The sequence below is a fragment of the Cheilinus undulatus genome, linkage group 11 (genome assembly GCF_018320785.1).
Source record: "Cheilinus undulatus linkage group 11, ASM1832078v1, whole genome shotgun sequence".
Classification (NCBI taxonomy): Eukaryota; Metazoa; Chordata; class Actinopteri; order Labriformes; family Labridae; genus Cheilinus; species Cheilinus undulatus.
In genome coordinates this window covers 42553873-42580092 of record NC_054875.1, presented here as the reverse complement: position 1 = coordinate 42580092, position 26220 = coordinate 42553873, and the positions used below count along the sequence as shown (strand labels likewise).

General features: G+C 38.9%; 3 protein-coding genes across 3 annotated transcripts in view; 1 reads left to right on the top strand and 2 right to left on the bottom strand.

Annotated features, from left to right (window-relative positions):
* The window catches only part of plekhg5b (pleckstrin homology domain containing, family G (with RhoGef domain) member 5b), a 142748-nt gene extending 141686 nt beyond the window's left edge, over positions 1–1062 (bottom strand). Inside the window, exon 1 of the mRNA XM_041799446.1 lies at positions 381–1062. Coding sequence (XP_041655380.1) covers positions 381–462 — 82 coding nt within the window. The 5' untranslated portion in view covers positions 463–1062. The remainder of the gene's footprint in view (positions 1–380) is intronic.
* A 5105-nt stretch (positions 1063–6167) lies between these two features.
* Positions 6168–18293, bottom strand: nol9 (nucleolar protein 9). Its single transcript, XM_041798316.1, has 13 exons — positions 17951–18293; positions 13993–14521; positions 13676–13886; positions 13378–13508; positions 13108–13243; positions 12197–12293; positions 11767–11864; positions 10743–10910; positions 10399–10651; positions 9741–9855; positions 7353–7527; positions 6789–6922; positions 6168–6664 (listed from the first exon to the last, which is right to left on the bottom strand). The coding sequence occupies exons 2-13, from the start codon at positions 14464–14466 to the stop codon at positions 6548–6550; spliced, it is 2109 nt and encodes a 702-aa protein (XP_041654250.1). The 5' UTR covers positions 14467–14521; positions 17951–18293; the 3' UTR covers positions 6168–6547.
* Positions 18294–18350: 57 nt separating this feature from the next.
* Positions 18351–25424, top strand: zbtb48 (zinc finger and BTB domain containing 48). Its single transcript, XM_041798550.1, has 11 exons — positions 18351–18503; positions 20836–21545; positions 21631–21944; positions 22013–22118; positions 22208–22300; positions 22404–22490; positions 22610–22764; positions 23601–23737; positions 24062–24226; positions 24335–24423; positions 24670–25424. The coding sequence occupies exons 1-11, from the start codon at positions 18491–18493 to the stop codon at positions 25072–25074; spliced, it is 2274 nt and encodes a 757-aa protein (XP_041654484.1). The 5' UTR covers positions 18351–18490; the 3' UTR covers positions 25075–25424.
* Positions 25425–26220: the final 796 nt, after the last annotated feature.

Here is a 26220-nt window from a genome sequence, read left to right as displayed (position 1 = left end):
TGTTGGCTGAAGAGATTTATAAGAGCTATTATCTATCATCTGAGTTTACATGGAGTTGTCCCAAGACTCTTCATCTTCTAAGGTAACTTCAGATCAGAGTGTACTGTCCGTGTGTCTCCTGCTTGGATAATTACTTAAGTCACTTGCCAAATTCAACCTTGATGACTAAAGGGAAGCATTACACAAAGATGTGCTGTCTGCAGTATAAAAGTCATGAGGGTTCAGCTGTTCCTGTCCTAAAGGTGTCTGTTAAAGAACAAAGCCTCCAGGTGACTCATTTCAAGATGCTGACTTCCCCAACAGCTGCTCTGAGTAAGATGCTGGTGGTAGCCTGAATATGGAAAGCCTGATCAATAGCTGACTTCATGGTTTTTACTTACTCAGTCGTAATCTGAGCCCAAGCCAGCTCCTTGGTGGCGATTTGTGCAGAACTGAATTCATGGTCCACTTGTTTGGCACCATCTATGCATGCAGTCCTTCTTGGAAAAAAGAATCCCCAGCAGGAACACCAGCAGCTCCTCACGGCTCTGTTCGTAGGTCGAAGCTGTGGAGTCAATGTGATCACCAAAAAATGTTGAATTAGAAATCTTCTCTAGGGCATATTCTCTCGGTTTCTGCAGCCGACCTCCCCTCAAACAGCAGTGCACTGAACCCGGAGGATCTGCTGGTCTGTGTCGAACACAAAGCTGCAACTCACATCACGGTGAATGCACGGTAAAGAGTGTCACAAAAAAGCATCCCTCGATTTGATAAAACAAAAGTTAACTCAGGTCTAATAAGCAGTGGAGTACAGCTGCAAGTTGGACGCCGTGCTAAGCTGTAAATAACCTGTTGCTGGCTGCACGCACGCGAAAAAGAAATCTCCTCGACGTCCAGAGGAACGTCTGCTGATGAAGCTCGAGCGCTGCGGGAATGGGATTACATGGAAAACCCTTCTCCTGGGCCTTTAAAGAAGCAAATCCGTGGATGGGATCCCGGCTAACAACTTTAACCAGCGTGCTGTCGGAGTTGAACACATTTTGTCCGCCGCTTCAGCCTCGCCGCCTCTCTCTCTCTCTCTGCTCCACCATCGGCTCTCTTCATTCATTCAGCAAACCTGGATCCACAAAGACTCAATGCAGTTTGACTCTGCAGTGGCGCAGAGCTGCAGCTAGAGGCGCCAGAGACACCAGACAAGTCCTTTCAACAACACAGACAGCAGTTAGATTTGATTTCACTGGTTTATTTATGCTTTAATACAACTGTGCTGTCGATACGTTTTAGCTGGATCGCGATACACGGTATATACCTCGACATTTTGTCGGCAAATTCATAACAAGTCATGTTGGAAAACTTTGATATGATTCTAGTAAAATCAAACAACATTGCAACCTGTTTGATAACACAGCAGCATAAATGTAAATATGATACCCTACATCGAGAATTTGATTATAACAAAAAGCAAGAAAAACACTGTTTAAATTGTACAAAAACATTGGCAACATTGCTATATATTGATGTGGACCAATTTCTTCGTAATCGAATATCACTATGTGTTTCAAAATAATAAAATAGTACTTATCTTAATGATTGGTGGCGTTAGAAAAGTACAGTAACTTGACAACATTTTTAAATTGTGTGCAACATTTGGACCGAACTGTGAAGAAAAAAAGAAAATTTAAAAAAAAGCTCTCAAATTTGCACAAATCTGTTGGCAACATTTGTAAAAGTCAGTGCAACATCTGGATAAGTATGTGGACAGATTTTCTAAAACTTAATGATTGATGGTACCATAACATTATTGGCTGACAAAAGAAAAAAAGAAAGCTAGATTGAGCAGTTTTAATATTACAAAAAAAAAAAAAAAAAAAAAAAACAGCTGAAAACGAAGATGCATTATTTAGAAAGTAGGTACAAAAATCTCAGTTATTTTAATGATTGGTGTCAGAAAAATGAACTGTACTATTTTAAAAAAGAAAAAAAAAAGAAAGAGCAACGAGTTGTAACTACACTCACAAGTAAAACAAACGCAATTTCATTGCAAGCTAAGAATTATTTTTTGAATTAGCACTATAGCTAGGTGGTTATAGCTAGCTGGTTACATGCAGTGTAACTAACGTAATTACTTAGCCAGTCGCTTAGTTAGCCAGCGAGCAGGTTGGTTAGTTTGTAGGTTAGTTAGCCAAGTAAGTTGGTTGGCTAATTAGTTAGTCAGTCAGATAGTCAGAAACTCAGGTAGTTTGTCAGTTAGCCTGCTGGTTAACTAGTTAGTCAATTAGTTAGTTAGTTAGCTGTTAGTTTGCTGGTTAGTCAGTAAGTCACTTAGCCCAATTAGGCCTATAGTTTGTGTAAAAAATAATTTATTCTTTATCCCTTTGGGTGTTTTATGTAGGGTTGCCATGATGCTACAAGACCTGATATAAACCTATCATGAGACAATGGCCCAGTATACACTGACTAAAGATTTAACTTGAATTAGTCTGAAATTAACACAATCGAAGCTGACTTTGGAATCTGTTGATGTGAAACTGACAGGAGGGTCCTGACAGTGGCCCAATTTATCAGAGGCCTGTCTAGAAGAGAGGCCCTCTGTCAAAGCCTAATTTGAGACTCAGATGGCCTTGCTGATATAATCTTGGTGTGACCTAAAAACAAGAATAAATTGCCTTTGAGTGTGAATTTTAACATCTTTGAACTTTTGTATTTGAACAAAAAGAAAATCGAGTGGTTTTAATATTAAACTGCCTTTGTTACTTTATTCTGCACAGTTGTCTTCGTGGGCGACAGATGGGCTGTTTCTCTGGGAGGCAGAGACAGAATGTGTTACACAGATTATTTCAGAGAAATCAAGGGTTTAATGCCAACACAAGGCTGACAGTTAAAATACTGCTGCACAGCCGAGATTTCTGCATGACTTTGCCTGTTGGCAGGTGCCCTTAATACTTTTTCTGGATCATGTTCAAGGATTTCACAGATCATTGAATCTGCCAGGAGTACCATGTGGGGAATATTTTGAATGTTCATGAAATCAAGAAGTTTAACACTAGGAAAGGTTGGAGATTTTTTTCTTAAAACACATTCCTCTGTTTGTTCGAAGTGCTGGTCTGTTTTGGCCAAATGTATCTAAGGTTAGAACTGAAGGTACTCTGAGTGCTCATTTGGAGTTTGTGCACACATGGCTGAAACATCAAAAAACCTCTAATGAAGCGGGAACAATATTTCCTCCTCTAAAGTCTGTGGTTTCTCCTGGCTTCTTAGGAAATAAATCATTTAAATCTCACAGATGTGTGTTTTGTCTGGGCGCTCATGTTTGTGTCGACTGGTGGCAGCTCTACAGAGGGATTTCTCTTTGGTTTGAACGAGGTCTGGGGGAAAACATCTGACCTGACAAAGCCAAAACAATGACTCTGCCAAAATGAAGCTGTGTTGTGTTTGTGTGCTCCCACCCTCCATAAAGAGGCGGGGGGAGAGGGGAACAAAGACGAGCGAGGGGGCAGCGAGGGGATGTTAAAACAGCCCACTTAACAAATTAGCAATTCTTCACTGCTGGAGTGGATGTTTACGACCAAGTCCTCCTTCGCTTCTTCTTCATTAGATAATTTAAAGGTCAGCTGACATGCAATTACAAGCCTCTCAGATGGAGATGGTTATTTCTGTCTGTGCTTTTAAAGCAATATGAAATATTAAAGTTATTCAGAATTACAGGCCAACGTCTGAACAATTTTATTGTATTTTTCCTGCCTTGGAGCCTTTTTGGTTAGAGAACATCTGCTGCTGTTCAGAGAAAACCACAACATACATCTGCTGCCCCCTAGAGGTCCAACTGATGGCACTAGTAGACTAACAAACTCCCAAAGAGGCTCTAGGCTCTACATCCTGGACTATCCATCCTTCCATCCATCCATTTTCTTCACCACTTCTCTCAATCGTGGTTGTAGGCGTTGGAGCTTATCCAAGCTGTCATTGAGCGAGAGGCAGGGTACACTCTGGACTAGTCCCCGGTCAGTCCCAGGGCTAAAATACAGAAGCAGGCAGACATGTTCTCATTCACACCTACGGGCAATTTAGAGCAGATTTTTCTCATTTAGTTTTGCATCAGGACTCACCGTCACATCCTTTAAAACAAATCACGACCTAAATTTTTTCAGTTTTTCATTCATAACCGAATATTTTCAATGAGATATTGGGCAATTTGGACTTGATATAGTACAACGAGACGGAGACACATCCTTAAAAAAAAAAAGACTTTTAGGCATTTTTTTCACACAACTGTGACCCCCTGGAAATGGCTTTGCAATCAATGTATAGGTCCCAACCAACCAGTTGAAAACCAAGGATTTAGAGTAACCAGCATGTCTTTCGATTGTGGGACGAAGCCAGAGTACCTGGAGAGAACCCACACATGCACAGGGGAGAACAGGCAAACTTAACACAGAAACGCCATGTCCAAGCAGAATTCAAACCAGGAACTTCCTCGCAGTGAGGCAACAGCACTTACCCCTGAGCTGTCTAAAGAGCAGTCATTAGGTAAGAGTAGTCATTTTTGCTGCCAAGTTTGCACACAACAACCATAAGCCAGGTCTACTTGTTGGGTCTGCTGCTCTTTAAAGTTGCACACAGACATCTCCTGTGCATTTCAAATTGTAGAGATAACTTGCATAATACTATTGCCTTTTAACAGTAAATTACTTGATTATTTATAGCAATATATTTCCATTTTTGTTCTTGTGTTTTTCTTAATCCAGTCTTGGGAAAGGTCTGTTTGTGAGTTTGTGAGGCTGAGTGAAATTCTAAGCTTCAACCCCTCCAGGGACAGTGGTGGAAATAGTTATTTTAGGGCCTAAGGCAACTCTAGGTATGGGGCCCTCCACATCTATTGTTCTCCCCATTCTTAACCTTTATTTACCTAGGACAGTCCAGAAAACAACGAAACATATTAACAGTTAACACCACAAACTACTGTAAAATCGTGCTTGTATTAGCAAAATTATCTCTAAAAAATTGCACTTTATCACACAATTGTCTGTCATTTATCATAAGTTTCCATAGTTTCTAGCAGGATCTCTGACAAGCTACAAGGTGATGATGGATCTGTTGTCTTCTATCTTGCTGAGACACTATTTATTTGTGATTTACAGATATTCTAATGAAATTATTTATGGACTTTTAGGACTGGATGAATTAATGACATAAAAATAAACGCTTTACATCAAGTTTATTAGATGCTCATGGGGCCCTAGGGAGTTGCCTGATTGTAAAGGGACCCCCACCGGGGTTGGTGGGGGTCCCTGGTCTCTTGTGGTGATATTTTGGGGGGCCACATGCTGAAAAGTGTGGGAATCCCTGGTTTGAAATATTATATAATGCCCTATTTGCATGGGGCTAGTATTACTTGGGGACCAAACACTGATGTCAGGGGGTAATTCACAAATTATCAGAGGTTCACAGGTAATACTAGCCCTGTGTGAATGGTACTCAAGTCCCAGACTACACTGCAATAATGCATAAAAGTGGTTTGTGATCTTCTTTCTTCCCCATTCTGATGCTAAATTTGAAATTCAGCACATTGTCTTGGCAGTGTCTACATGCCTAAATGCACTGGTTGCTACTACCTGATTGGCTGATTAGATATGTGCATTAATGAGCAGTTGAAGCAGCATACCTTATGAACTGTTGGTAATTGAGAAACTACAGCTCCACAACTGCAACTTAAAGGTGCAGTGTGTAAAACTGAATATCAACATCTAGAGGTGGGTTCTAGATTGCATTTCTCTGCTGGAAACTGTAGCAACCAGTTGAATTTAATGTGTATCTATAATGTGAATACAACACAATACAATAACTTCATTTATCCTTTTTTCCTCTATGTTACCATGGAAACATGTAAAAATCCAAGATGGCGGCATCCATGGAGGGGACCTTCGCTATGTATGAATTAAAGGTTTATTCTGAGTTGTTTTTTTCAAAATAGCTATTTTTGAATTTAGATGACTAAACACTTATTTAGAAATGTTTTGCTTTATTTTACGAAGTTTGTTCAGCTAAATGCTACTAGACTAAATATTACACACTGCACCTTTAAAGGCCTGTGTTCAAACAAAATAACCCTTGCATTATTGGACATGACATGTTTCTAACAACAAAGTGTTACTGGGAGCAAGAAAAGCACAAAGCCTGAAGGTGAGCTGTTTCTTTTCAATATCTGGTTGTTTTTATTTTTTGCAGTTTGGAATGGCACCTAAAAAAAGAGACACGAAACAAGAGCTTTAACTACAAAGTGTGATATTATTGTCCATATGACAGAAAACACAAAGTCAAGATTTCTTCACGAGGCCATCAACTGTACAGATGTTTCGAGACATGTTGAGTAAATTCAGAAAGGAAGTCCAGGAACAAGAAGTCAGTCAGCTCCTCCTAAAGAGTCTGTGATCCTGTCAGACTGATTCTTGAAATGAAAAATAGTCCAGTTCAGCCTCAGCTGTGTTCATCAAACAGCCAATGCTGCCTGGTTGGGGCATGAGACACCAGTGAAAAAGGGCCACAAACCAGTGCTGAGTAGAAAATGTCATTATATCCCTGCTTGACTGGGTCTCGTCATTCCTTTGAAGACTCGTAGCTTTCCAGCACCGGTGAGATCAAAACTGTAATCTGTTGTGACGTAGGGTGTTTCTCCTTCAAAGCCAGGCTGAGAAAAGACCAAAATACTGTAAGTCAGGAGAAGTAAGATCTACATTTGTTTATAAAATTGAGTAAAATAGTGAGGAAAAATTAGGTTTCAAGGGTATGAAAGAACATATACATCTTCTGACCTGTGTTGTGAGGATGCAGGAAGGCAGTGATAGCGCCCCCAGAAGGAGACAGTTGACCTTACGGAGGATTGATGGGTCAACAGGCGTCAGCAAATAGTACAGACCTCGCTCCATGTCAATACCTCGAAGAACACCTACAACACATTCACATGGCATTGAAATTTTCCGGTTCAGTTTACCAACAAGGACAAATATGTTTGAGCCTTTACTCTCTGTTAACTGAAGACACTGGTACACTGACCAGTAAAAAACAAGATTTTTGAACTCTGCAACACTTAAATATCAGGCTTACATCAGGAGAACTGCTTAGAGACATTTTCAAAATCATGTCTGCCACAAAATATGTCTGGCCCTTAAGTTTTGTAGCTTTTAGTACTTAGAGATTTCTGACACCAAAACACAGCCTGCAACATTTCTTACTGGTTAACAATGCTGTACAATTTTTATGATTCACTTTTTCAATACAAAATTAACTCAAACTAGCTGATGAACAACATCAGCAACAACAGTTAAATGGTTCATATTTATTTGACCACTTATACAAAGATGAGGCATGATACGTACCAAAGCCCACACATGGGCAGATGGGTGCCTGGGAAAGCACAACTGGGCCTCCCCTGCTTGTAATCTTTTCTCCGAGGCAGCAGAGTCCAACCAGACTGGCATTGGCAGCATAAAACATGTGACTGGGCGCAATCTCACAATGGGTCACCCCTAAAGCCACCGCTGTGTGGGGCACCTAAAATCATATGGAGAAAACTTAAATACTTCTCCTTCAGTTGCTTAATCTGCACACCTACAAGAAAACTCCTTCATGATTCACTACAAGTAACATATCCTTAGTAATTATAAGCCAAGCCTGATGACAGATTACATTTAACTGCTTGTTTTAAAAATGTAGAGACAGCTCTATAAACTTGGGATGTAGGCGACTAACTCACTTAAAGATAAATGTCGCCACCCTCACTAGTCAGCACCAGAATTAATAGTGGGTTTAACTAGTTATTATATACAGGGTATAGACAGGAAATGTGACCTGAAATTTTATACTTTTTAAGACCTTTTCCAAGACCCTCTTCATATGTTTTAATTTCTGAGCCATTATATTAACAACACAGTTATGAATGTTTTGTCCTGATAGTAAGACAAAACTGTGAGAACATAGAAAAAAAAATGACAGTAGTATTTCTTATGACAGTATGCAAACAAGTCTTTCTTGAAGAAATTGTAGACAAGACTATGAGAAAAAAGTGCCTGATATGAGGTAATGAGGTAACCGACAATCAAAGGTTTCTTTTTTGCTTAAGCTGTCTAAAAAGTAGTTTTACCACAATCTAAAAGTGCCTTTCTACAAGTTTTACACTTGGTGAAAACTAAGAAGTAGAACAGCAGACATTTAGGTTTTAGGAACAAAAATAAAAAAGGTAAATTTGACCAGTTCAGAGTACTTATAATACTCTTAATTATGTTTTTAAAGCATTTTTAAAGCCTACAACCTTTTAAGATTACTCTAAATAAACAGCAATATTTAAGACCTTACAGTCTTGCATTTAAGACTGTTTAATACTTTCTAAAAGCCTTAATTTTGTCTAAATTGATTTATTTTTTATTACTTTTTTAGACCCCACAGACACCCAGTAAATGTTTTTTTAAATGTTGGGCCCCAGTAGGGCTAAACGATTTGGGAAAATAATCTAATTGCATTTTTTTCAACCAATATTGCAAATGCAATTTGAAATGTGATAATTCCGTAAGTTCCTTATTTTATTTTCCAACACACACAAGCAATAAATTATTCTATATTACAATCAACAAAATATTAGACTAAACAAGGGCTGAACAATTTTCAAAAAATATCTTATTCTGATGATTTTGACTCATATTGCAAACTGAATATGAATTGTTGTTTTGAAGGGAGTGACCTTTTTCATGTCATTCTCATATTTAATAAGAAAATAGCATAAAAATTAAGAGAGGATCTTTTTGTAGACTACTCTAAAAAAATGGCACTTGAATGACTGCATGATTATGTAATGCATAATATCTTTGCTGCAAACAAAGAGTTCTAAACTGGTATTTTGACGTAAATCAGGTTCAAACCCTGGAGACATGAGGTTAAAGAAATATTGCACCTTCTGCAATTTAAAAATTGCAGCAGGCCATGTTGCGATTTAATCTAATTTTTGATTAATTGCCCAGCCCTAGACCCCAGTGCTGGTTAAATGCCATGTCTAAGCTGTAACACAGCCACATGTCAGTAGCTGTGACTGTGGCCTTGTTCCAGAGCCGTCTTTCTTCACTTTACCGCCTGGACGTAAAGAAGCACAATGTATGGATGGCACCTTTTTGGAGCAGCACTTTTGCAGTATTAATGTCTTGAAATAATAAGCACTGCTAACAAATTTGACATCATTTACCTTGAGATGCTTTGATCCCACTTAGCCCGTAACTGTACTTATATTTTTTAAAGACATTTTTTGGGTCTTTCAATGCCTTTACTGATAGAGGACGATAGTGGATAGAATCAGAAACAGGGATGAGAGAGTGGGGGAGAGACACTCTTGGGCCGAGAGCCTGCTTACATGGGGCGTGCCTTAAACCACTGGGTCATTTGCACTTAATTTTGACTGCTTCTTGTTATATTACCTTTAGACAGGTGGACTAGTCTACATTTAAATGCATGTTTTATCAACACTGAAACCAGCTGCTATGAACATCCCTAATATAGATATTTACAGACATGGATGCTATCTTCCAATCGTCTTCAAGTCTTCGCAGGTAAGTAAAGAAGGATATTTCCAAACATGATAGACCAACTTCTTAATATTTGGACAACAGGATAAAATTGCGATGTCCACAACAAGTGCTGTTGTCTTAAAAAGACAGAGATTATTGGAAAAAATATAGATTCTCTTAAAAACAATACAACCACATCATTATAATCTCCTGTACCTGGTATGGGGTGAGGCTGTGTAGAGGTCTGACTGGTCCAGGGTCTGCAGACTGCAGCTGACTCAGGTAGGCCAGCAGCGACAGCTCTCTGTGCTCATTACTGCGCTGGTGTTTCCTGTTAAACACAATGCAACAAAAGAAAACATGGTGTCAAGATTGAATTAAGACTTTATATTGTAGTATTTGAAGCTCTGATGAGGAACTTCTGATGTGAGTTTGCCAACCATTGTGGAAAAAGTGGTATATTTTTATTTCCTTGCTGATCCAGTCCTGTACATTTGTTGGTAGCATTTTCTAAAAAATTATAGTGCATCCTGCTGTCTTTTTAAAGTCAAATGGATCACTCGCTGTATTATTAGTAATTGTAAACAGAGGCTTTATGTGAAGCATGCTGACTGTTCCTGCTTTTTCAGGTGACAATTAGAGGCTATAAACTCTTGTAGGTATTTATTCATTACTTATGTAGAGTCATAGTTTGTAATTGTTTATAAATATGACCATAAAGAAATAGTCAGTATTGTTGCTGATGGCCTTGCTTACTTTTTTATGTCATAAAAAGGCATCAGCACAACCTTCTATATGATTTATAACCTCTTTAAGTTCCTTACTGGAGCTTTTATAAGTTAACTGCCATACAGGCTGATAGATGTTGACTTACGAGGTTCCTTGGCGACCCACTCCCTGGAACTCTGCTTGTACATTTAAGTGGGTGTAGCTCCTGGGGGGACTGTGGCTCTCTGTTAACTCGTCCAGAGCCGTCTGAGCAGGTGGATGTGTGTGGTAGCCATGCGCCGTCCTCAGAAAGTCTGGAGTTAGAGCGGGACACTGGGTGATTCCACCATGACTGAGCTGGACCACGTGTGAGACAGGAAAGAAGCGGATCATGTCCACCAGCAGCTGAAAGCCAAATCCTGCAGACAGCAAAGAAAACCTCTTGTTCAGGGACAACAACTTCTGCAGTTCTTTGTATTAATTCACTGAGGACAGTCTGAGCTCTTCGACCTTTGACCCAGCCCATGGTGTTGATGATGACGGGAGTCTCTCTGCTCTGGGAGCGTCTTCGCCACAAGGACTTTAGGGATTCTAGGTAACGGTCTAAGTCCCACTCACATGATGACTGACCATAGTAGATCATGTGTTCTGGTGTGGACTGATGTGTGAAAGGAGGACCTGAAAAATAAAAAGCAACACTACTTATCCTACATATAGTGCCAAAATAAAACCTAAAAAGTAGATCAGCAAACCTGCTTTTCTTTTTAACCAAAGTCAGACAAAAAAAATAGATAACAGCCTATTTTTTGTATGTCATTTTTACAACCAATTTTATTTTATTCTATTCTAACTGGGACCTGAGTACCTGATTTCCCTCTCATCATGTGTCACATGCTGCAGAATGACAATAAAGCTCCTTGAAACCTATCTGGATGGTCTGATTGATGCTACAGCCATGGAACAGCCAACCAAATGGATCCCTCGCCTGCTCTCTGTTTATCATATTGACTGGGAAATGAATAAAATGTTTACTTTTTATCTTGTTATGGTTTGATAGACTACTTTCCTTTGTTTCACTGCAAGTAAGACATTTTGCACCCATTTAAAAAAGGTTGAACTTTCTAAGTTGACAGAATAATGCTTACAGCATAAGCTCTCTATTTCTGAATTAATAATTCTGATTCTTGACAGCACAGGCAAACATATTTTTACCTCCCCTAAAAATGAACACTGTGATAAATGCTATTTCTGCACTGTAAATCCCAAAGTGTCAAGATTTTCCTTCAGCATTTATAAGGGTGTACTAGCTTGTTAAGTACTTAGCATAGCCAACATTATAGTTTGGAGTTTCAGCTACCAACTACACAACTTTCCTGCACATCTAGTGAAATACTGCTCCTGATTTCTTTTTTATGTACTTATTATCATCTGATGGATGCTGTGAACCATGTCTATTAGAAGCTTTAATGTACAATAAATGAAAAAATAAAATACATGAAATAAAATTTTGTCTTCAAAACAATGAAAAACATACCCAGCAGTGGTTCTCTCACAGTGGACAGAGACAGACAACCAGCAGGAGTGAACTCCGTTTGACCGAGGTCTCCTTCCAAATAATCTACACTGGTAGTACTGCACAGACAGAGACATGTGCATGTTTAATTCCCAGTCTCAAAACAGTAAGTACATATTATCAACTTGAATGATAAACTGTCAGCTTTATTTTAAGATTTATTTATTCATTCTCCATTGTAATGCTATGTAGGTAATGGCATTAAATTGGTAACAAGTACAAACACCAAAGTGAGGGAAAAAACAGCTAATGTTTCTGTACGTAGCGATGATAAACTCCACATTCATCCTGTTAAAAGGGAGTCATTGCTAAATGGAAACCAAGGAAATAATCATGAAAACATTAAAAAATGTCAGAAATGATCATACAAAATATATAAATGGTGACTTACTGATTTAGTAAGGTGTTTATGAGGAAGCGGATAAATGTTGATTTTCCCACATTCTTGGTTCCACAGACAAGGACAACTGCACAGCCATCAAAGTCTCCTGAATGAATGAGGAAAAACGGATCAAATATTTTCTTGCCTATTTATACACCAATAAAATCACATAAGTAATGCATTAATTGATGCACTACTTCAAGAAATGTTTTGTTTAAAGCTTTAAAAATACATGACAGGAATCCTTCTGCGAGAGTCAGAACATTCACTTGGGACAAGGGACTCCAGATGAGTTCAAGATGTTATCTTTCATTCTCTGGTAGGATTTATCAATTTTTATTTTGTTTTTTAAGATTTACTTTTGGCCTTTTATGGCTTTATTAATAGCGGAGGATAGTTGATAGAATCAGAAACAGGGATGAGAGAGCTGGGGAGAGACATGCGAGAAAGTGCCACAGGCCAGATTCAAACCAGGGTCAACCTCTGGCATGCCTTAAACCAAAAGGACACCTGCGCCCTAGACTTGATCTAATTTAAAGATATATTTTCATCTCAGAGAGCCCTGTTGTTACAATTTAACACCTTAAAACTTAATTTTTCAGTTTAATTTAAACTTTTAGATTGCATTTTGTCTTATTTAAAATTAGAGGTGAAAGAACAAAATGTGGAAATGATGCTAATATTTGATACCAAATTCCTCCATATATTTCAATGATGACTGAAAGTATACTGGCAAGATGTGACCATTTCTGAGAGTAATTATTTAATTTCTTTAGCTCACATACTAGCTGAGCAGTGGATAACAATCAACATTATCAGTAAACTAAATGAATCTAATATCTGTCCGTGCATTAAAGCTTTTGTAGGCTGGCCTTTGGATAAGACTTGCATGTGTTGTATGTGTTTATGTGTCTGCTTACCGTTGCAGGCATTGACTACTGTGTTGAGAGCATCTCTGTAACTCTCTGACATTTTCAGGCCTTCAATGGTCTTGACCAGGGGAATCATGCCCAAACCATTGAGCGGCGTGTCAAGAACAGCTGACATGAGTTCATTCTAGAAACAGCCAGGAATAAATACAGACTGTTACAAACATGTATGACCTCAAATGAGCTCAAGTTCTAGTCCTAAACTGTGTGGAGTTTGGCTGAATTTAACTGTGCTTAATGTACAGCTCTCAGTTAACTTACCAAAAGAGGACTGAAGAGTTCAGTAAGATCTGTGAAGCTAGACAGAAATCGGGTGAGAGGAGTCTCCATGGGCTCCAGTAGAATGATGGATGAGCTTGATCTGACCTTTTTCAGCAACTTTTTGCATGAGGCTGCAAAAAAAAAAAAAAAAAAAAAAAGATTTAAAAATAGATGGGAAAAGGGACAACATACATACAATATTACAAATATGATGAGAGCTTTGTTTACCCACAGCTCCTCATCTTTAATTTAACTGATCAACAAATTCACTCCTCTCTTATAACACAGGGCTGCTTACCTGGTGACAGATACTTTCTTAGGATTGCTGAAACGTCAGTTCTTTCATTTCTGGCCTGATGAGAGCTTTCCAATGCTCTAATGGTCAATGGACAGTGTGAAGCTGGAGAGAAAAGTGGATACGACTGCTGGCCTTCTTCAATCGTGAACCCCATCACCTCCACCCGACCATACAGACTTGTCAACAAGCACTTCCCACGGAAACAGAGTGTCTGAAGGAAAGAAACATTTACAGTCAAAAGAAACTGCATAATTTGATATTGGACAGCAACAGAAAGCCAGTTACTATGCCCATAGCCTACAAATCCTGGGACATACCTGATTCTCTTGCATGACGAGCACAGCGTGGTTCTGCCGATCATCTCTCTCTGCACAATGATGGAGAGCCTGCCTCTCCAGTCTACTTGGTCGTACATCTCCTGTGATCCTCGAGCTCTCCACACCGTTTCGTTTAACAGACTGGGAATATTCCCTCCACTCCTCTGAGTCATCTGACTCATTGTCCATTGTAAAACCCGAGCTTCCATTAGCTTGAGTGTACGGCTTCTTCAACCCAGATTGAGGAGTGGTTGTCTTCTTGGTGTCAGAGACCGGCTTTGCCTTTTTCTTTAATCTTTTAACAGAGGGCTTCTTCTTCACAGATGCCTGGTGCTCCTGGATCACTCTGGCCATGACGGGACTGGAGTTGAGGTCTGACGAACTGATGGGAGGCCTGGAGCGTTTGCCTCTCACATCCTTCCACTTCTGAGATTTGGGCTGGCTTTTGGCCTGTGTGGGTTTGATCACCTTCATGATTCTGTGATCAAAAAGTACTCATGTAGGTGCTGGGAGTAAATGAGAGGGGAGCCTGTAGAGAGTGGGGCAAAAAAATTAGCAGATGAAGGGAACAGACATGTTGGATATACATCTGTTAGTATCATGAATCTGACTCCTTTTTCTTTGCACAATTAAGTAAGTAATTTTACTTACTTAAAATAAGTTTATTTTATATAGCTAGTGCTTTAAGTGGGCTGGTATGTTGTTGTGCACAGTACCACCACCTCTAAATTTTTACCCTTGACTTACTGGGACTTTTTCTGGCGTACCGGGACTTCCTCTACTCTTCAAAGCTTACAGGTTGTATGGATAGTTCATAATAAGATCTAAAAATGCATTGCTGTGGCAAACAGTGCACTTCCTATTGTGCACTGTTACACTCTCTGTGCAAATTCATTTGCCTGTCACTGTGCTGGAGAAAACCAAAGTAGAAAATGTTCACCTTTCCAGGACAAATCAGTACTGGATTGGATACACTGGACTAGTGGAGAAATAGCATTTGATTGGTCTTGTTTTATCTAAGGTGCTTTATGATAATTTAATACTGTGCACTGTTCCCCAGAACATGTGATTTACTTTTGTCATTCTTAATGTCCATGTTCACACTGTGCAGATGGCTGTTAATAAAAGTGTCAGTATGACATCTTGTGTACTGCAGTTTAAGGTGAGCACCAGCACTGGATATAGCACCTTCCATCTTAAAGAGCTGTGTTTTCAGCTTCTTTTTAGAAGGCTTCAGTTGAAGTGGCAGAGCTTAAAATATAAGGAAGAGAGTTCCAGAGAGTCTGGGCCACAATCTCATCTTTGTTTTTTTTTTTGTTTTGTTTTTTTTAGCCCAGGGATGTAGGGGTGGAGCAAACTGGAGATATATTCAGGTGATTATGAAGCGCTTTAGAAACAAAAACAAGTATCTGTATATTCTGTGTATTCTGATTTTTCTGGAGGCCAATATAGAGACTATAAAATGATTAATCAAAACAAAATTAAATGTTTGTAAAACTAAGTAGCTGGACTGTGATAAACTTGGACATAAAGTAGCAAGAGGGGTGGGATGACGTTTGAGTTTCTTAATAACAGGTCAGTATCAGTTATAAAGAGGAACCAGTTAAATTGATGGACAACAAATACAGTGCTTAACAAATTTATTAGACCACCTGTTATTATCGTCTCAAAGACCATCCAGCATCATGAAGTGCTTTAATGCTGACTCTTTCATTTGCAGTGAGCTCTCCGCGTTTTACCATTTTGAACAGGAATGAGGGATTTCAAACTGAATTCACCCAAATTTGAGCCGGCTCACTGGGCTTCTCTGAGAAGTCAGAAATTAATCAAGCATAACATTCAACCACTAAAACTAATTTTTCTATTCAGGAATGCAAGTAAATAACTATAATTTGACATACTAATCAAGACATATTAATGTGCTTTAGCTACTATTTTTTCAGTTTTTTGTAAATTTGAAAATTCATGGATAACAATAATAATTATATTTTAATATTAAAAATATCATTTGGGTTAAAGAGCTTCTACATATTGGTGTATTAACCATTGCAGAAACATAAAAATTGATTTTGGTAATTACCAGTGCTGTTAATTTAGGGCAGCTGTGGCATAAACCTTACTTTGGTTAGAGTTAGGGTGGTCTAATAAACTTGTTAAGCACTGTATAATGAGTTGTTTTTCTGATTTATTCTATTTGTTGGTCATTTGAAGGTTCTACAGCTGAGGAGTCAGTTGTGTATCATTTGGCTTGAAAACAGCCTGCAGTCGTTTGTTGTAGTTTTCAGCAAGTGGCAGACTCGTCTCCTGAGGAACCCCAGCCCATTCTTCTTTCAGGTTGGATGGTCCTCTGGCATTGACCTTGGCTTTCAGTTCACCCCACAGATTTTCAATGGGACTCAAGTCAGGGCTTGTGCAGGCCAGTCAATAAAATCCACTTTGGTCCTCTGGAGGTAGTTCTTCATCAGGAGCCATGATTTGGGATGGTGAAAGACAAAGCGAAGACCCAGATCAAGTTTTGCTGCTTGAGGTTTTCTTTAAAAAATCTCCTCATATCCTTCTTTCTTCATGATTCCTTCCACCTTTATCAGATTCCCAGTTCCAGATGCACTACAGCGTCCCCACAGCATAATACTCCCAACGGCATATTTCACTTTGAGGAACGTGTTACTAGAATTAAGTACCTCTTCTTTCTTTCTTCAAACATAAACATCTCTACAGCCAAAGAGCTCCAGTTTGGTCTCATCTGACTAAATGACATGCCTCCAGTAAGAATAACCTGTGTTGAAGGTGTCTCTTCTGCAGAAGTGGAGGTTTTCTTGGTCTGCAACCTTGCAGTCCATTCCTGTGCAGCATTTTACTGACTATTTTCTTTGAGACTATAATGTCTGACTTGGCCAAGTCATTCACTAGTGTCTAGACGGTTGTTCTGGGGTCTTTTGACACATCTCACATTAGTTTTCTTTCCAGAATCTTCAAAATCTTTTTCCTTCCTACCTCTGCCAGGCTTGCTCTGTTTTGTGTGGCCCTCACTGACTTTCTTGACCAGACTTCTCAGTCCAGTTCTTGACACTTGGAAACGCTGTGATAACATTGTGCATCCTTCTTCTGCTTCGTCAGCATCAACAATTATTTTTCTCAAGTCTAAACCGATTTCTTTTGTTTTTGCCATGATGCTTTCTCCAGTGACAGCTCAAACCCTTACTGTAGTTTTTATACTGTGTGTATATGTGAAGATAATCTTCTGTTTTAACTGGATTTTGGACACTACAAAGTTAAAGTACATCATTGCACATCAGACGTTTGTACTATGGCGCAACAAAAAAGTCAGTTAAAGGGGGCTTGTACTCTAGACCCTTATACCCTGATAATGTTTGGTTTTGAAACAACATCGTTTCTGTGTGCAAAGTAAAATAATGTAAGCATTCAAAATAAAGCAAGGGTGTTTGAGAAAAAAAAATCCTTGCTCTGTTTAACAGCACTTGGGAAATACTTTTTAAAAATGAAATTTGCATAAAGGGGCTAATAATTTTGTCCTCATTTGCATGTAAACAATATCATATTCGAGGTCGAGATGTTATACTGAATATCAACACTGGTAGGATTTTCTTATCCCGTTGCTTAAGATAATTACAGCTAACACTCCTTCTCGTATTATACGGCATATTAATACCAATAACAAGCTAACGACGGTTAGCTTTAATTTGCATCTTGACAATTGGATAACAATTAATAGCTAAGTCAAGCTTATTGACATCACCAAATAGTTAAGGATATTTCTAAAACGCTGATTTCTTTAGGCCGGTGTGTAAAAGACAAAATACAAAGAATGCAAAGAAGAAACAGCTGTCAGACAACAACACAACGTGATATTTTAACTTGGCGTGAAGTTACCACAGCTAACGTCACATAACAGCTAACCGTTAGCTTACGTTTTTGCAATTAAAGGAAAAACACTTACCTCCACCTTGGTAGAAACCAAGCAGAATAAAGGGATACACCTTAACTTTTCTTCTGGATTAATACAGTGTATAAATGGCTATATTAAATCCAAAAAGCCGCCCAACTGACACAGTGGTAGCAAGCGGGCTAGCTTTACATGTGTGAGCCACAAACAGACGCCGCTCCTTGGTGGTCGACCAAAGACTTACACGGAGTTTCTTTATTTAACTTATAATACACACGTAATAACAACTAATACGCGGCACATTTTAACTGAGTTAATGTAAAAATAACCATTAATCACTTTGTGTGCAAGAAACCTAAAATTTGTGTCTTTCAGTTTTATTGTAATCATGGACAATACAAATCTTTTCCGGAGTTCAGTCGCGCAAACAACGTCACTTCCTTTTACAGTTTTTAGGGGCCTACAAGAAACGAAAAGAAGGTGTTTGTTGCCCTTATGCGTTTTAAACTATTCCCAGCACACCTGGGGCTATAATTTTCAGTAAATGGGAGCGAATACGTAGTTTTTATCGATGCTGCAGATGTGGACGTGAAGATGCTGCTGTCTGGTACGTACTGTACTAAGGGAGCGTCTTAAAATATGTGCTAAGACACAAACGTCGAGGTGCGTAGATAGCAAGGGGTTTGATTTTTAATTTAATAATTTTAAGATAAATGTAGCAACTGAAGCACTTTCATTCAACCAGGAAAACATTATTAAAATAGCTTTCGGCGTTATTTATTTATTTAGCTTGATTTGGATTCAAAGGGGTTGATAATGCAAATTACACTGAGCTGTCTCAATATTCAGCACATTTTCAATTTGTTTTATTTTCAGATATCTTGAGCGAATAAAACTAAACGTATTCTTAGATTTCTGTATGGATATCATGGTAAATGATTCAATTTTAATACAAATATGGACATCTTTATGTCATAAATACGTCGCATTTTTGTTTTAAACAATTAAAATTAATTGCTTTATTTGTGTCGATACAGCTCATTAAATTAGAACTTATAGATAACATACGGAGAATGGCTATTTAATGTCTCTAAAATAATTTAAATAAAATGGTCATTTTTCATGAGTTGACTCACGTTTGAAATTTTTCTGTAAAATAATAAATAATAGTCTAAAAAAATATATAGTACTAACTAAGGGTCGACAGGGATCGATTTTACAGGGCCCATACGGATATATTATTGGTCGTACATGTGATGATAATTGATATTTGGAATCAATATTCAATTGTTATGACAAACAAAATGTACTCAATGTGGCAAAAGTAAAACTGCATGTTTAAAAAAGCAGAAAAATAAACAACTTAGCACCCAGTCTCTCAACATGAGAGCAGCACTGAGCAACACAGCAGCAACAGGAAACCGGAAGTGATGCCATGCACTCACTGTGCACTGTAAAAACAAATATGGGGGCCCCTTATGCCCGTTCCAATTTTATGTGTCAAATAAAATTCGAGAAGTACATTTCATAACATTTATCCTGAAAGTACAAGTTTCCAAGTTTGCAGACATAGATGATAAATGTACATTTTGCGGTAATGAGCCTGAGATAATCATACATCTTTTTGCCTCTGCCCGTCTACATTGTTGTTTTGGAATGCTTTAGAGAACTTTGTTTGCAACAAACAAAGAATCCTATTGTAATAAGACCAAAAGACATAATTACAAAACTTGAAACTAAAAATAATTCGTTATGTTTTATGATGAACCTCATTATATTAATTGGCAAACTCCACATACATAAAGCAAAGTTCTCAAAGTCCTTCCCAAACTTTAATGTTTTCATGATAGAATTTAATTCTTATATGGATACATTAAACTACACGACAAACAAAAAATGTGAACTCACTTTATTATTTTACAAATAATAATACCCTGTAATTTCTAATTGACTTACTGTGACACCTTTATAATATTAATTTCTTGTAATGTTTTTATTTATGTTATTGCTCTTAATATATTTATGTCCTATCATTTTTTAAATACTTTTATACTACTTATATATTTACAAATATGAGGGCCCAATGTAGAATAGTTAAGTGACAAGTTCCACAGATTCTTTGAATCAAGGGGCCAAACTCAGTACTTCCTATTGTCACTTAGTTGACATGGTTATAGCTAGAAATGTGGAGTTGGCAGAACATTTTTTCACTTAAAATGTACATATCAGTTAACCCAACTACTTTAGTTGAGCCCCCAGAAAATATACTCAACTTAAATCTTTATGTTAACTTGGTAAATATCTTACATAGTTTAAGAAACTGAAGTTGGATTCTTTTTACAGTGTGTCAGTGCCACCCAGGCTTTAGTGTTTATTGGCTGGTAGTTACATGAGCATGAGCTTTTCAACAATATATTTAACTTGTTTCCTAAATTATACTTTTCAAACTTTTCAGAAGCAGCATTATTAAGCTTTTCCATAAGATACTCAACATCTTTCATTGAGTTTCCGACTGAACTACTTCAGATGCAGCATAAGCAGTTTGGCACAAACTTTCCCAAAATATATTCCACACTATTCATCATACTTTTCATCTCTTTCAGAAAAAACATAAGCAATTAAGCACCGGCCTTACAAAAAAATTATATTTAACTTGTTTCCTTGACAATTAAGACTTAAGACTTATCTTATTCAGCAGGCAGCATTCACAATGCTTTATCCTTAGAATTGCATTCTCTAGCTTTATTTGTACTTCTTTTATATTTGATGCTATTTGAATGTTTGAGAAATGCAGCACATTAATTGTCTTGTCTTGTCTTGAATTGTCAAATTTTTGGGGCTACGCATAGCACAACACTGCATGGCAGTCCAAAATGAATAAGAAATTAAATAAGTTGGTTCATGTTTTCAAAAATCTAATTTTCCTGTGTCCCTTGCAGCAGCCTGCAGTGAAACAGGAGAAATGTCTGCAGCAGCCAGCATCCATGCACAACGTGTCCTGTCCTCATTAAACCAGCAGAGGGCAGCAGGAAAATTTTGTGATGCAGTGTTGAATATAGGAGGAGGAGTGGTCCACTTGGCCCATCGAAACATCCTGGCCTGTTTCAGTGAACTTATCCAGCAGCCTGACATGCAGACGCCTCCCTACACAGAGTTCTGCCTCCAGGAGTGCCCGAATGATGGTCTGGAGCTGCTCCTGAACTTTGTCTACACCGGAGAGCTGAAGTTGGACCCTGAAAACTTGGACAAGGTGCAGCAGGCAGCAGTCAGCCTGAGTGTCCCAGAGGCAGTCACACTCTGTCAGCAGTTTAGGGAAACATCTGTGAACCCTGCTCCTGGGAAGAGAAGAAGAGGAAGGCCTAGAAAGTCTGCACAGGATGCGACCCCATCTTGTTTGGTTAAAGAGGAGAACTTCATCACAAATACTAAAGAAGAGCCCAGCTATGACGCTGCTGCTGCCAGTTCAGGCACCTCCACTATCACTACCACACGCTCTGGTCGGTTAGTGAAGGGTCCAAGGCGACTAGTGACTGATGAAAGCCCTCATACTGACTCTACATCACTAGATAAAGGCAGCAAGAACACTCTGATTGCTCCCATAGAGAGAGAAGGGGGTGAAGCTTTGGAAAACCAAAGTGTTGAAATTGAGGTAGAATACATAATTATCCTGGTCAGCTATTTATGCCATTAAACTGCAAGAACAAAATGATTTTTGTGGGATTTTTCTTATGCAGGTAATAGAGCTGCAGATCGACTTAAATGCAAAGGACGTTTGCCAGGTAGCAGAGGAAGCAGCAGAAGATGACGATGAGGATGGAGGGGATTTTGAGGCGATGAATGACGATGCAGATGAGGAGTACATCCCCACTGCAGAGCCAAGCTCTTCAGCTTCATCTACATCAGCACTACGAAAACGCAGGCCTGTGTGTAAAGCAGAGAAAAATGAGAACGGTGAGGCCGTGGAGGAAGACTCAAAGAAGGATTGTGTGCAGTGTCCCATCTGTGACAAATCCTTCAAGAGCAAATACTATCTTAAAGTCCACAACAGGTATGAAAATTTCTCCTTTTTCCCCATTTTTTAAAAGAAAGACAGAGCAACATTGTGTCTTTTTACAGGCGACATACAGGGGAGAGGCCGTTTGGGTGTGTTAAATGTGGAAAAAGGTACTTCAGGAAGGAGAATCTTTTGATACACGAGGTCAGAGACTGCACCAAAGTACAGGTAAGTAAGCTAAAGAAACGAAACAATACAAGAAAACAGCATTTAGAAGCTTCTTCAAAGTTAACTTTGTTGTAACTGTTAAACTGCAGACATACACCTGTGTGACGTGCTCAGCAATCTTTAAAGGAAAAGAAGAGCTCCGTCTGCACATCGTCAGCCACACAGGGAACATGCCCTACAAGGTAGAGCCAACGTCTGACAGCATCGGGGTTAACAATGGACAAAATATGTCATTCAAGTAATTCTAAAGGCTATTGTAATTTACATGGCTTTGTTTTCTTTCAGTGTGCCACGTGTTCTGAACAGTTCATGAACAAGAAGAACCTGATGACTCACATGATGAAGGTCCACGGTCACCCCAAACCCAACGCAGTCAGTATTCAGTAACAGCAGAAGTAATTTAAGGTTTAAATTGTGCAAGATACCTGTTCTTTTTCAAGTACATGCCTGTTATCTACATTCTGTCATAACAAAAAAACAATTTTTCTCAGTGCCCCCAGTGTCCTAAAACCTTCCTGACAAAGACGGAGCTGCGGGTGCATGAAGCTGCCAAACATCGAGGAGAAAAGCCGTTTGTGTGTGAGGAGTGTGGCCATCGAGCGTCCAGTCGAAATGGCCTGCAGATGCATATCAAAGCCATTCACAGGTAGTGAAGTAGTGGAAGTAGTGCTTTTTTCTCTCTTTCAGTACGGGGTTCTTAGGAATTAAGAGACTGAGAAAAAGCAAGATTCACCTAGCAATCACACTCACTAAGTGCCTTTTCACTAAACATGTCTGGAACCAGCAGAATCACAGTAGTGTTGGTAGGTTCCAGCATAGCAAAATGGGTTTTGTTTTCCAGTTTTTGGTTCAAATTGGGGAAACGGGCCCGCCCTGGTGTCTTTTTGCTCAGTGGGCCTGATCTGATGTGCACTTACATGACGGATCTGTAACAGTTTTGGACCAGAGTGGGTCTATATTTAAAAAAAATCAAATTCATCCAAAAATGTGGTGCAAATATGCCTGATAGCAGAAACATTCAGCCTCGATCCTGCTCAAAGCTGGAACAGGCTGTGTCAGCCCTGAGCAAGATCTGGGCAAAATGTCTTTGTTATCAGGGACACTGGCCCAGACATGGCTCAAAAGTGGCACAATTCCACCCAGATCCTGCTCCCAGCTTTGAGCCAGATCTGGGCTAAAAGTTGTTGCCATCGGGCATATTTGCACCAGATTTCGGCTGAACATTAATTTGTTTTTTGTTAATCTGGACCCACTCTGGTCCAAAGCTGTTACAGCACCAGATCAGGCCCATTGTGCAAAAATACATGGGGTCTGATCCGTTTTCCCAGTTTGGACCAAAAATTGGACTCCATCTGGCCCCTGTCTGGTCCAGTTACATTTTGCTATCTGAGATGCCTACTGGAGATTTTGGAAATCAGTTTTATAAAGTCTTTATATCATATTTACTATTTGATAAAACGTATGTGTATATTTTTGTTTCAGAAACGAGCGTCCTTTTGTGTGTACCATATGCAGCCATGCCTTCTCCCAGAAGAACAACCTAACTATGCACCTGCGTATACACAGTGGAGAGCGGCCTTACCAGTGTCATCTATGTGGAAAAACCTTCAGGACACAAGGTCAGGGCTGATAGCTGCTTGATGCAATTATGCTCAAAAGTTGTATTACTTTTGATCTCACAATTACAGTAAAAACAGAAAACACAGTCATGATAAATGTGTGTATATTCACTCAGTATGTTTACAGTGAGAAATGGTAAATTTACAGTGTTCGTCCAATTAAAACGGGACCTTTTAAATGCATGTAGGCATGTTAGTCCAGCTGCAATGATACATAATATTTGCTTCCTTGATCTGTATTCTCAAACACTGTGACAGTTGTTACATACTTTCATTGATGTAGATATAATTTAAACCTATACTGCTGTTCTCTTTTCATTCCAGCCAGTCTAGATAAACACAACCGGACACACACTGGTGAGCGTCCGTTTAGCTGTGATGTGTGTGAGCAGCGTTTCACAGAGAAAGGAGCTCTCCTCCGACACAAGGCCAGCAAGCACGAGGAGGGACGGCCACACTGCTGTCACATCTGTGGGAAAACCTTCAAAGGTTAGTAAAATATACAATATGGATAAAGTTTATTGTCATTATCAGGTAACAAAGCATTGATTAAGGACTTCCTTTTTTTGTTTTGATTTGATTTTCTTCTTTCATCAGCAAAGGAGCAGCTTCGAGTTCATCTGCGCCGCCATAAAGGCATGAGGAAGTTTGAGTGTAACGACTGCGGCTACAAGTTCACTCGACAGGTACGACTGTTGATTTTCTCTTTTAAGCACCTGACCCATAAAGGAAGACTTATTATTAAGCGTAAGCACTTTTTGATACATTTCATCAATGTAAAGCAGAATGTGACATTTTAATCATATCAAAAATTTCTAAATTTTGACCTTGCTGCGGACTAACCCTCTGTTAATTAATCAGTAAACTTCTATAACTTGATTTGTTGAGTAACAGTCTCCAAACTCTTCATGCCAACACACCTTCTACTCCAGGCTCACCTGCGACGTCACGTTCAAATCCACAAACGCACCGAGAACTACAACCCGAGGCAGAGGAAGCTGAGGAACGTGATTGTGCAGGAAGTGGACAGGTGTCCTTTAGAAGATCCCTCTCTGACGGAGGAAGCGGACTACAACCCTGAAACCGACAGTGTCCAGGAATCCTCACACCCAGAGCCGGACTCTGGTCTCAGTTCTAGCTGCATAGTGAGGGTTGTGATCGCACCGAGGGATGCGGTGATGGAGGAGGTGGTGTCCAATCAGAACCTGGGACACATGGAGGCAGCAGACGGTTTCTCTGTGCAGGAAGTGTTGCAGCAGACCCAGCTAGGCGATGAGTACCAGTCCACGATAGATATGGAGGGAATGGTTGAGAATATAGCAGGGAGTAAGACCTGAAGACTGAAGACCAGAGACTGAAAGCAGCTCAGAATGACAAAAAATTACATGAGAAGCACTCACATTAGTCACAAGATTATTGTGCTTGTCATTAAAAATTAGGCCTTACGGATAAACAAGGATGACTATTTATACTCTTGACTAGTGAAGGAAGAGTTGCAACAATTTCTCCCTCTATAGATAAAACATGAAATAAAGTGCATGTTTCATACAGCTGCTTGAATGTGAATGGTCATGCTTGACATGCTTTTAAACAGCCGCTTTTATTCATGCTCCTACAGCTGCTGGCATCTCTCAAGATCATTTTGTTTTGAAGTCTAAAATATTAAAATCATCAAGTGCCACTCAGATGGAAGCTCTTGACTTTTTTTTTCCATTTATGGCTATGTCATTGAGTCACAACGAACAGTCAAGTACAAAAAGCCCAGGAAAACTGTGATATTTTATATTTACAGTCAGATGGGAAGGTTGCACTTCACTGGTGATGATTCCCAATAAAAGGCTAAGCCTAAGTTACAAAAGTGCTCAAAAACTAAAGATAAAGCAGCACATATCAAATATCAAATTAAGATTAGACAAACCTCTTACTTTTCACTACTTCATTTGGCTTGTAACATAATAAAACACCCACATGTTTAGGCACAAGGCCTTTTTCAGAGATTTCAATTATCCTACTTTGTGTAGAATTTGGAATGTGCTGCCTTTTTATATATAAAAACAAAAATTCAGGCTGAATCCCAAACTCTGACCTTAAAAGAGTTTGCAGCGTGTTAGGTCTTTATCTGGTTAAATAAATAAATACATTTTAGCCCTTCCCCTTGGTTTTGCACGTTCATATCAGGTAAGGGGTTTCCCAGTTCTATTGAATCAAGGGCTAGCGCTAAAGGCCAAAGGTTGCATAGCCCTTGAAGCCAGTGTTAATTTCATTGACTAAAACTATGATTAAAAATCTTCATTGACAGCCTTTTTTCCATGAAAAAAAACTAGACTAAGACGAACAAAAATAGATCTGTGATGACTAAAACTGACAAAAAGTAAGTTTAGTTTTCATCAAGATGACTAAAACTAAAATGTAATTTAGTTTTCGTCGGACACAAATCTATGATATTTCTCCACTGTGGGTGAATCTGTCAAAAAACAATGTAG

Coding starts and splice junctions, on each gene's coding strand:
- zbtb48 (XM_041798550.1), top strand. Junction 21,546..21,630: donor ACCAAAGTGTTGAAATTGAG/GTAGAATACATA, acceptor TTTCTTATGCAG/GTAATAGAGCTGCAGATCGA. Junction 22,119..22,207: donor GAGACTGCACCAAAGTACAG/GTAAGTAAGCTA, acceptor GTTAAACTGCAG/ACATACACCTGTGTGACGTG.
- nol9 (XM_041798316.1), bottom strand. CDS start 14,466: ATGAAGGTGATCAAACCCACACAGGCCAAAAGCCAGCCCAAATCTCAG. Junction 10,652..10,742: donor CACCATGGGCTGGGTCAAAG/GTCGAAGAGCTC, acceptor TGCTGTCTGCAG/GATTTGGCTTTCAGCTGCTG. Junction 6,665..6,788: donor CCTGCATCCTCACAACACAG/GTCAGAAGATGT, acceptor GTCTTTTCTCAG/CCTGGCTTTGAAGGAGAAAC.